The sequence below is a fragment of the Megalops cyprinoides genome, chromosome 14 (genome assembly GCF_013368585.1).
Source record: "Megalops cyprinoides isolate fMegCyp1 chromosome 14, fMegCyp1.pri, whole genome shotgun sequence".
Classification (NCBI taxonomy): Eukaryota; Metazoa; Chordata; class Actinopteri; order Elopiformes; family Megalopidae; genus Megalops; species Megalops cyprinoides.
Genome location: NC_050596.1, coordinates 28,908,777 through 28,920,662, shown reverse-complemented (window position 1 = coordinate 28,920,662; position 11,886 = coordinate 28,908,777). Strand labels below are relative to the sequence as shown.

At 52.1% G+C, this 11,886-nt stretch overlaps 1 protein-coding gene across 3 annotated transcripts in view; it reads left to right on the top strand.

The window, feature by feature from the left end:
- Positions 1–303: 303 nt before the first annotated feature.
- Positions 304–11,886, top strand: part of ppp1r9ala (protein phosphatase 1 regulatory subunit 9A-like A) — a 30,436-nt gene continuing 18,853 nt past the window's right edge. For all 3 annotated transcript variants that reach the window (XM_036544810.1, XM_036544809.1, XM_036544811.1), the window contains exons 1-2: positions 304–471; positions 1,060–3,087. In XM_036544810.1, the coding sequence (XP_036400703.1) occupies positions 1,249–3,087 (1,839 nt within the window). In that variant the 5' untranslated portion in view covers positions 304–471; positions 1,060–1,248. The remainder of the gene's footprint in view (positions 472–1,059; positions 3,088–11,886) is intronic.

Here is an 11,886-nt window from a genome sequence, read left to right as displayed (position 1 = left end):
GTCGCTAATATGAACAATATCGTACTTGAGCTAAGCTTTTCAACCTACAGGAACAACGGCGAGACAACCGTGTTGTTTTTGGAGAACATAAAACTAATTCCGTTTACATATCTTCCATCACCGCAGTGCGGTAGGTGGCATCTTCATGAATCGGAGCGCTTTCCCACGCCATTCCTGCCGCTGTGCGCTGCGCCGGTGGAGGGGAGGAGGGGGGGTTAGAGGAGGGCCGCCGGTCCTGGAATGTGTTCGTGCGCGCGTCCCCGACCTCGTCTGCTCGCTGTGGCGCGCCGGGATACTCGCGGGCACGCGCGATGGGGCGACAGGTCTGTGTGTTTGGAGAGCGAGAGGAAAAGGAACGTTGGAGAGTGGGAATGATGGCGGTGAAGGAGTGACAAGTTTGGGGAGCGTAAACTGAACCCGGGGGGAGCACTTTGCCGTCTCCTCAAGATACAAGAAACGCAGAAACTAGAGGTGATCATTCTAAACGTTCGGATAGTATTGCATAAAGTTTTACTAGCGATCTGGTCAAGTTAATGAGTTCGCCGACAGCAGTAGAGAAGCGCTCACCGTAGAATCTCAGGAACCTCATTGGTAACAAAAGTATTTCTGTTGTAGCTAACTAATAGGTATGTGTTAACTGTGCGCGTACGACAATGATTCACTTCTTTTGATTCTGAGATCTATTCGGTTGCTCCTGCGGCGAACACGTAACCAGATCTTTTTCTGACAATAGGTTGCTAGCTAGGTAGCTGGACTGGCTAAGTAGTTATTTTATGAAGCATGTTTCAGGAAATGAAAACGTCGCTGGTTTATAGCATTAAGGACAAAAAAATCGTCTCGCGAAAGTTTTACTGTGCTGCAAATGTGGCGCGATCCCCCATTTTCATACAAGGCAACTTAATAATTAATTAAAATATGTTGCTATTGAAGTCGGAAACTTCACTGTTGGAAAAGCGTGTGGATTGAACTGGATGGATACGGGGCGGCACGGACACTTTTACGGTATTCAGTTAAAAGTAATTAGGTCTTTGTTAATGGCTGTTTCTCCTGTTGTTTTAGATGGCCGCAGTCTGCGTGAAGTAAGGCGCCGGGAGCAGCGCGGTGGGACCTATGGCACTGTTGAAGTAGACGAACGGAGGACGTATGAAACGTATGCAACGGAAGGGGAAATAAAGATTTGGATATAACTTTTTTTGCGCCTGGCCAGCGATCATTCTGCGCTTCACTGTCTGCATTTGAGCTTTGAAAATGATCAAGACTGAGAGCAAAGGCGACCGGACGCTACGGAGTGCTTCTCCTCACAGAAATGCATACAAATCGGACTTCCACGCAATTAAGTGCTCTTTTGATGGGGCTAGGTCCGACGGCGCTTCCAAGTCGTATGCAAATGGCTCCAGCGAGTCACGGGAGGAGGCGAGGGGGAGACCGTTTGGCAACAGGGTGAATAAGATCAAAAACATCTTCCTGCAGATGGACGGGCAGCAGCAGGACAGCCAAGAGGTGAAAACAGGCTTCAAAAGTGATGCTTCCCAGGTTTCTCCACCAAAGCCACAGTTTACAGGCAGTGCGCACAGAGCCAGTTTGGGGAGTGTTAGCAGCCCGGAACCTCTGAGCTCAGACAAACCCCACAAGGGTGACGATGGTGACATCGATAAAGCCGCACTGGCCGAGAAGTTCTCCGTCACCAGGAAGCTGTTTGAGAGGGGCATCAAAGACCCACCGTCAGCCGAAAAGCAGTCCCCCACTAAAGCGGGAGGTCGGGTCTCTTTGGGCAGCGTGGGTGACGAGGGGCGGGGCGTCAGGAGATCGTCGGGGTCCGTGGAGGGCACGCTCAGCGGCGTAAAAGCCGACGCCCACCCCGCCGTGCCAGCCAAACCCCGGCTGGAGGACAAGAGCGAGGGAGAGGAGAAGAAGCACGCGCCGCGGGCGTCCCTGAACGCCGGTCCCATCTCCCGGAGGCTGGAGAACTTCATGGTGGACAGCGACGGCGAGGAAACCAACAACAAGGTGGCGGTGAAAGGAACCGAGAGCCAGCCGAAACTGCGCAGCCCCTCCGAGCGTTCGCTGCCCACCTCCCCTGTAGGCCAGAGCCCCCATAAACCCACCGCTCTCATTGGCCAAAGCTCTCATAAACCCACCTCACCCACTGGTCAAGGTTCTAAACCCACCTCTCCTGTTGGTCACAGCCCTAAAGCCACCTCCCCAATTGGTCACAGCATTCATAAGCCCTCATCCCCAGTAAGCGATGGTGTTTGCAAACCGGCCGCAAACACCGTTATGACCAAAGCCTCCAGTCCCCCGCCAAGCGCTGCAAAAGAGCCGCCATCATTCGCCGGTCGCTGCTACAGCCCCAGCAAGGCCAAGACCTCAGAGGGGGACAAGAATGAGGGGAGTGTTGCACAGAGCTCCAATCAGGAGAAGCCGGCCGAACAAGCGCCGTCTTTGGACACAGCCGGGGTGGGAATGGTCCGAGCAGAGCTGGTGGTGGTTCAGAATGAGTCTTCGGAGAGCGAGGAGAACGAGGATGACGTTTTCGAGGAGCTGAAAGTGGAACCTTCAGAGGAGCAGGAGGAGGACCCCTTGAATGAGCTGAGAGCAGACTCCCCAAAAGAGGAGAGTGGAGATCACCAAGAAGAGAGTCTGGACGAGTCTCCAGCAAACCACGTCTCACAGAAGACCATGGACGAGGGGTCAGAGGTCACGGAGGAAAAGCAGGTGTTGAAAGAGAAGGAAATGGGAAGTAGCAGGAAGGAACCGGAGCTGGAAGTGAGGGAAGAGTGCAGGGAGGAGACAGGGCCGGCGAGCCGGAGCGAGGATTACAGAGAGGAGGAAGAGACTGTGGAAGAGGAGGAGGCTGCGGAGGAGGAGAGCGAGCAGGAGGATCAGGTGGAGCGGAGGCCCGGGGAGGTGGTGTCCCCTGTGGTCTACGGCATCGAGAACGCCGCCTTCGTGGATGACAGGGACACTGACCAGGAGCACCATGAGGAGGACCAGCCCTGTGAGGAGTATGAGGAGGTGCCCGGCTTATCAGATGAGGAAGACCCAGGCCTGCGGAGGAAAATCAGGTTCTCCACCGCTCCTATCCGGGTATGCCTTTACGTTTGGACCCTATACATGTGTAGCATAAAAAACAGCACTGAAAATGCCTGCCACAGTCATCAGCTTAAGTGGTCTCTATAAATATCACTTTCATACCAGGAAATACCAGATCACACAGTCTTTGTGACAGTTGAGAGAAATCACACTAACGTGACAGGTATTTACCCACATCCCCCACTAAGCGATCATTTCCTGTTGTAGCAGCTGGTGACCTCTGAACCCAAATGTTTTGTTCAGGAAGTCTCTGCCACACCAAAGATTTATTCAGGCTGGGTCAAATCTTCAATGTGGTACGAGGTTTAATTGGGAAGTGAAATCATCTTTGGGTTCTTTGTAGCCTACACACATGTTAATGTTATGGTTGTTGAGTAACTAGAAAAGTGGGTTGCTAAGCTAGTTCTCAGAGCACTGAAACATTGTTTTAACACAGTGAGTGTTTTGAAGGTCACATCTTTGTCATACTTACTGTGCATGACGCACGACCAGAGGAGATGCATTAATGGGTGATTCTCAGGAATGCGGAAGGATCCAGAAGTATTTCTTGGAGGTATTTTTGATGTTAGATAAGGGCTTTGTGCGCACAGCTGGACACACGTGTGCATTGGGGGCTCTGGACCCTGCAGGTAAAACTCAATCCCTGCATCAGAGTGCAGCGTGTCACATGACTCGGTGAATTATTAATCAACTTAGTTTCAACAGGTTTGTTGTGATCACTATTTAAAGAGTGAGGGATTTCTGCGGACTTCATTAAAGGCAAGCGCGAGGTATTCGGTGACTTGCCCAATCCTATTTAAGAGTGGGGCAATTCATTTGATTGTGGTCCAGTTTTCTGGATTGCAACTTTAAATCTTTTATTTGGAGCCATAAGGAAAATCCCTTTTGAGTAGCACATTCCATTCCGCTGTGTTTAGGTTTTTGTCACATTTCTTGCCCCGTTAATCATCAGACGGGATTATCCTGGACTGTTGATTGCTTTGAAGGCGACCAGCGCCGTACCTAACCCATGGAGTCATTACCTGTGGCATTGACATTCCTGAGCCTGTGATGTCACGTCTGTGCACCGTTGCTCCTGTAAACATCAACTCTGCTCCGACTGAGAATGGGAGGGGGGGGGGGGGGGTGGAGAGGGTAGACACAGGGTGCCCCGCGGTATCATTACACCCAATCAATATTTTGGCAGGATGTGGGGGGAAAAACAAGTCACCTCACTGCATTCTGTCACGTCTGGAAAAAGTTCAGTGTTTACCCATGGACTGGAATAGGCCCGGTGGCTTATATGGAGGGACAGCCTGTCCTCTCACATCCTGTCTTATCCACGGGGGCCCCCAGCAGCAGGGTGGCTGTGGCCCCCCTTTGCCCTCCTGTCAGAGGGTCCTGGGAGCAACTGCCAGTAGCCGCTCTCTGGATGGCCAAAACAACACGTGCTGGGCCTCCGGGGCGGTGCAGACAAGGCCCAGTCGGGCTGATTGATGGCGGGTCAGCGGGAATCCTCACATTAGCACTGGTAACTATGTGCTGGACTGCACTTGCCCACTGGCTGCTACAATCCACATGCTGACTGCAACAACACTGCAAGTGGCAGAGAAGTGTTAAAAAAAAAAACAAGCACGACAGAAGAAAAATTTAGGTTAACTGGGAAGAGAGCCTCAGATAGAGATAGAGGCATTGTTCTTATGCAGCATTATCAGTGTTAGTTTTGCTGGCAGGTTGTGCACTTTATCCAGAATAACTTTGCTCAAGTGTTTTTGTTATATATTTTTTTGTATATTTGCAAACTGTGTTCACGGAGTCAGTTCCCCAGATTAATTGAGCACTCAGCCTTGAATTGGAATACACAGCCATCTGGTCTCAAGTCCAGAGTACTAACCACATCCTGGTGCGAGCCTGCTCTCAAATACTAAGGCAAATACCGAAACCGTTCGCTTCTCCAGTTTCCCCTCATGTAAAGTCTCTGGAGACGAATACCTCAAAAAGCACGTTTTGAAATCTCCTCTTTTGTTCGGCCTGTGCCATTACCTCTGAATGGGCCCCAAACAAGATCTCACATGCCCCTGTCCCACGCAGAGAGCGCTGGCGATAAATAGTGATGCAACTCCCGCGCCGTGGAAACGCATTCTTCATCCCATAATTGAGAAAGGACGATGTCGGACAGGGTTCCTGTAAACAGAGCCGTCCTGCCCTGGCACGCAGCACATTTTATTTGTCATTCCTTCTCTCGTTGGTAGCCTGGGCTTTATGAGCTCGGGGTAGGTGAGGTCACTTCCTGTGCTGCTGTTTATGGCGGTGAATCATACAGCTCACCTGGCAGTTGAGTAACATGGCCCGGTCTGTGCAATCTTCCAGACATTGTAAATTTAATATCACTTTCAGTTAGTTTGGTATGCTGTTGGATATGCTGTTTTTGGGGGTGTTTGGGTGTCTCGTAGAAGTTGATAAAAAAATTGTACAGCCCCCAAGGCTCCTCATTAGCATGTTGTTAAAGTTGTTTATGATTTTGTTGGTTTGAGGGAAACAGTAGGCAACTTGAGTGAGCCTGAGGTCTGCTGCCATCTTCCCCGGCCCAGGGGAGTTCGGTTGTTGTGAGAAGCAGGGATGAAAGTAGCACTCCAGATACATAGCAGATTGAAGCATTCCAGGTTTTACTAGAAGCAAGCAAGCATACCACGAACATACAGCTTTCACTGAGTACACTGCACTGCTATTGGTAAAAGCTAGAACGGCTCAAAGGGCTATACACTGGGAGTGCTATTTCCATCCCTGAAAAGATCCTCCTTTTCAATTTAATCTCTGCTGTAAGGTTCCTCCATGCTGGTTCAGAGATACGCAGAGAGCTACAGCACAGAACGCCTGTGACTCCCTCTAACACACTGATAATGGTGAAAGTGCATGCATGGCTCAAAGGAGGAATTATCTGCCGATCCCTTCCTCTTTATTCTTGGAAAAAAAAACTCTGGAACTTGAATGGGCAGGCATTTGGCATGAGTGAGTGCTCTTTTATAAGCTCCGGGTTTGGTTGCCAAAGGTGTGGCCCAGGTTGTACGGATTTGCACAAACGGGACACTCTTTGGCAGAGAGCTGTGCTGAAGTCTCTCTTCCTGGATCCATTATGGATCACTTTATGGCAGCGCTGGCTTGCATCTCTGTCTGTCTCACTTTAACTGTGGAAGCTCAGGAGGACGTGGGTCACCTGCTACACACTGTCACAGTCACCAATCCTGTGGCACGCTGCATTTTCCTGTCCCTGCACTCCATGGGCGTACTGTGGAGTCACCAGATTACAGGCCTCCAGCATCCGTTTACAGGAACTCTGTCCACTTCAAAGTCGTGAAATCTGTATAGTGAAGGTGTCTCTACACCCTCAGTTAATGCAGCCTGCCTTTGAAATTTCAGTTGATCTGAGTGCCAGTGCTGGAGTAGGACCTTGAGATGAGAGTGAATTACCCGTGACATTACATTATATTACATTCATTTAGCAGACGCTCTTACCCAGAGCGACTTCCGGCGCAACAGAACGGAAGTGTATCCATTCAAGTTGAATGAGCAACAGTGTCAGACCAGGCTAACAACACCCCCCAGACCCAGAAACATTTGCCTCAGCCTGCTGGTCTAAGCCGTCATGGTGACAGAATAGTGTAAAGCGGTATAGAGGACCCCCCCCGCGCACCGCCCTCAGTCCTCTGGCCCGGTATCTGAGACCAGGCGTTTTGTGCTGCGAGTCACGTGACAGACTCCGGCAGGATTAGGTCTCCCTGAAACCGGATCCCTGGGAAAGAAAAGAGGCGTCCTGTAAGAAAGGTCCTCTTTGTGAGAACGATTCCCCGGCTCTGTCCCCTCACAGTCACCGTCTCCAGAGAGGAGCCGTGTAGGGCGCCCGTAACAGAGCTCCGCATGCTCTACCAGGGTTCGAGGGCACCAGCTCGTCAAGACATGTCCGACCGCCTCAGTCTGGTGCACTTCCAGCAGACCTAAATCCACAAGGCCTCTTGCTGATTAATGTGCTCCCCCATGCATTTCAGCGTGGCCTGGTTTTATCATTATGTCTACCATCCGAGGGGTACATGCAGACGGCCGTATACGTTTTGCACGTGGAGCAGTCTCCTCCTTTGTCCTGGAATGTTGCCTAGAGGACAAGGCTCATGGTGTTCTCTCCCTACAGCGCGGTCTGTGGTGTGTTTTTTTCCTGTGACGAGGGTCTCCAGTTTGGATGCTGACGCACTCTGGCGTGTTTGCTGTGGCGGGAGTCCTGAGTTTGGATGCCGATAGGCTGTGGCGTGTGTTCTGTGGTGGAAGTCCTGAGTTTGGATGCCGATAGGCTGCGGTGTGTGTTCTGTGGTGGAAGTCCTGAGTTTGGATGCCGATAGGCTGTGGTGTGTGTTCTGTGGTGTGGGTCTCCAGTTTGGACACTGACACACTCTGGTGTCTTTGCTGTGCTGAATGGCCCCAGTTCGGCTGTGTTGCTGTGCAGCAGAGATGTCTCACTGTGTTACCAGGCCCTGCATCGTTACTGCGTGCTTTAGTGGGTCAGTGAAATGCTGCAGTGCTTTCCTATCTGTGTCAGTAGCAGGCTGCAGCAGAACCCTCATCCCTCCCTAAAGGTTACCTGCTCAGCCACTTCCAGTCGGACGTGAGGCAGAAATGACTTTCACTGTAACATATTCACATACTCCAATGGGTTCACTTGGCAGGTATTTGCAATCTGTGTGACTTTGGCACTCTCAGAGGCACGGAACAGGACTTACATGGTTAAGTGCCTTTTTGCGGAAGCGTTTTTTTCTTTTTTAGGGTGTGTCCCAGTGTGCAGTAGATGTGTGCGGCGCTGGTGTGGCTGCAGAAAGGCGTTTAAACTTTAAACCACAGCTCTGCTCATCCATGGAAGCGGTGAGAGGCGTTGCGGTTCAGCATGCTCTGGAATGTGCAGTCACCTTCAGAGCGCTTTTCTCTGGCTGGAAAGGAGAACGGATAGCAGCACACTCTTAGGCGGACCGAGTGTGTGTGTGTGTGTGTGTGTGTGTGTGTGAGAGAGAGAGAGAGAGAGAGAGAGAGAGAGAGTGTGCGCGCAGGTCACATCAGCCCCCAGCACAAACTCACACTGGCTCTGTGTCCCACAGGAACAGGCCCTGGCATTGTTCGCCTCTGGGTCTGTCAGAAGCCTCACGCTGACACTCTGATGAAAAGACGTCTGAATCAGTTAATCATTACGGATCAGAAAAGGGTCTGAATGCACCGCTGCACCTGCGGGTCCCCCTATAACACACACACACACACACACACACACACACACACACACAAACACAACACTCAGTGGTCTCCTCCATTTCAAACAAACAGTGGCTGCCCTGTGTGGCCTGTCTGATTGGAGGAGAGCTGTCGGTATCCTGTGGGTCTGCTCTCCTGTCAGAGTAGCCCACTGCCCTGATTTGTAAAAACATGAACAGATGAACTTCCAGAGATCTTGGTCCTTCCTTATAGCTCTCTGCAGTCTGGTTCCAGGGCAGAAAAGCCTAGAAAAACACACCATTGCTTCAGGACGCTCTGACATCGCTCACGTATCCTGTAAAACCCGGGCCACTTCCTCCTGCGCCCTGATTGGCTGTCACCTCCCTCCTTCTCCGCAGATTTCCTGTGTAATGATAGAAATCGGAGAGAGCCGCATGCGTCTGCCGCCGGGCTCGGGGAGCGGCTTTGATCATCTCTGCTTATGAGTGTTATGCTTTTCCATTTCCTGTCTGCGCGCCCTCCTCGCCGGCCCCCGCCCCTTTCCAGGGGGGATGTGTCAGAAGCTGAGGAGCCGGGCCAATCCAGGGCGAGACGTGGGCTCAAGGGCTGGATCGAGTTTGACTCATTTCACCTCTTTTTACGCTTCAGAGTGAAGACAACATGGGGTTCATGTTAGGGCTTCCTATTTTTAGTTTTACATTAAAACGCAGAAGCGGACATTTCTCCCTGTCCGGATGGCATCGCCTGGGTAGTGGTGTCGAGTCATGGACTGGGAAATGGGCCCGTAACCAGAAGGGTGCATGTTCAAATCTCAGGCAGGACAGCACCGCTGAACCATTGAGCTAGGCCCTTGCTGAGTTGCCTTGTGTCAGCAAAGACAAAGTAAGCTTTATAAGCTGTCCTGTATAAAAACATTTTATCTTATACACAAGCGTTTTGTAAAGAACATCTTAAAGCTAAATCAGTATATTTACAGTATCACTCACAGCTCAAAGGACACCAGGGCTGCACCAGCAGAGTAGGAGAGCTGCTGTCTTTGTCGTGGGTCAACACAGCCTTCGTTCACCAAACCCGTTGGACCCGTCGAAGCCGCATACCGCTGAAATCTATCCGCCTGCCACGAACAGCTGCAGACTGGGGGAGGAAGCGTGTTTACCTTCTTATCCCGGACGGACATTGTTCCTTCCCTGCGCAGCGCAAACCTCTGACTGAACCTCAGGGCTGCGAGGCAGAGAGCTGCTCACTGTATCACCAGTGGCCGCTCGCAGGGTGTTAATACATTTTCGAGACAGAACAGCAGAGACGTGGCGCAGCCGTGGCGAGCTGAGCAGGGCTTTATTTATGTGGCAAGCACTAGATGCTTTAATGGTGTAGCAGAGTTTTAATAGTAGTTGGGGGTGGTTCATTTTTTTCTTTTGGTTGTCTTGATTTTTATTTTCTTAATGTTGCAGTTCTCGGTGCAGTACACTCACAGGAGACATTGACCTGATTGTGCGCTCTGAGCGGCTTGGCAGCGCGGTGTCTCTCCTCATTACGGCCCGCTCCGGCCCCCCGGGCCTGGGGCCTGCTCCCGCTGCACGGTTTTGATTTTGGGCCCTCTTTGTGGAGATGCTGACATTAACAGGCGGCAGCGTCCAGCTCTTTGTGCTCTCCGCGGCTCCCTGGCGGGAATCGCTCCGGTCCACTTCCCTCGCAGCCGCTGACTAATTTCCCACCGCGGCGTTTTATGGGGAGAGGACTGCGGGAGCAGGCGCAGGCGGGGGAGTGTGCACGCGCAGATGGCTGTCCTAAACTGCAGCAAGAGGAAGGAGTGCGTATGCGCAGATTTCTCCCCTCAGCTGCAGTCAGAGAAAGGAGTGTGCGCGGGTGGATTTCTGTCCTCAGTGGAGGGAGTGCATATGCGCAGATGGGTGTCCTCAGAAGCAGTTGGAGGAACGTGTATGCGCAGCTGACCTTCCTTGGCAGCAGTTGGAGGAGCGTGTATGCGCAGACTTGGCAGCGGCTGGAGGAGTGTGTGTGCGCACATGGCCGTCCTCAGCAGCGGTTTGAGGCGGGCACGAGGCCCGCTTGTTCCGTGAGGAGGTTTTCCGCGAGCCTCAGAGAGAAGGCAAACGCAAAGCAGACGGAGTCACGGTTCTCCTCGGCCACATCACAGCGCTAACCACACCATAAAAGCCCTGAGGAATGTAATTACTGAGCTGCAGGAACAAGAAGGAGGAGAGCTGTAAAGCTGCGGATTCAGAGACCGGGCCGCGCCGCCTCATTTCGCTGCAACGGCTTCGCCAGTCGCTGCGAACGCCGTACCTTCAGACGTCAGCAAAGGACACGCGGGCCTCCCAGCCTGGAGGCGCCTGGCTCTTCTGAGGCGTGATCGTGGGGCACCGATACGAACATGGTGCTCTCTTCCACGCTCTGACAAAGAGGCTGGCCCCCGTGCCTCCCGCCTGAGCGGAGGACATGGGCCGCCCAGGCTATAGAGTTTCGGCAAAGAAAAGAACATTGTTCGGAATCTCTGGAGGATTCCATGGCAACCGGGAAGTCGGACAGAAGTGTGAGGGGAGAGGCGAAGCGTGACTCAGGTTGGGGGGGGGGGGGGGGGGGGGGGCGTCTGTATGACGGCCAGGCCCAGGGGAGCGGGGCTCCTGAAACGGCTGTGTGCGTACCGTACTGCCATCTTGGCTCTTAATTAATCCAGCCACCGTAATAAAGTCTAATGAAATGTTTTAATGTGGGACTTTACTTCCATTTGGGTTAGATTTTGGGGCTTTGATTTGATTTAATGTGCGACGAGGCGAAGGCGACACCCAAGCACAACGGCTGTGATTGGAAACATGCATTTCTGAAGAGGCGTTGATTGGAAACACGGCCTTCTGAAAAGGCTCGGTGGACAGGCGCGGGCAGTATCCTTCAGTCATTCTGTGGTGATTCAGCTCGGCGGAGTGGCACTCTGTAAGAGCAGACAGTGTTCTTTGCGAGGACACAGGACCTTTGTGGGGGCCGCGCTAATGATGAGGATTGATTTGTGTCAGCGTTCGGCGGGTGACCTGATCCACTCCTCTGATCCGATGTGATCTATTTGAATAGCAAATGTTGGCCGGCTCCCCTTTGTAGCGGCAGCTGGAGCCGCTCGCTGCTCAGTGAAAGGCCTGCTAACACGGGGCTGGCAGGAAAGTGGCTTTGAAAACACTGACACAAACTCAAGCGCAAGGTTAAGAAGCGCTCAGCTCCGAGATTAGTGGGGCAGATTAAGCTGTAGGTCAAAAGCCAAATTTGTATTTCAGTAAGAGGGGGGAAAGTTGCGTTATGTTAAGGGTGATAAGAACATTTCTTACAAATGGATTACATTCCAAGATCACTCATGTGCAGCAGTGTGCAGTGCCCACTGATCTCAGTACAGTCTCAAACTTGTGAGCAGTGTGTATTACCTACCGATTTCAGTACAGCAGCTGATGTGTGAATAGGATGCAATACTCACTGATCTCAGTACAGCGTCAGACGTCTGTTCAGCACGTACCACCTGCCGATCTCAGCACTGTGTAATATCCACTGATCTGGGCGCAGTGGCTGACG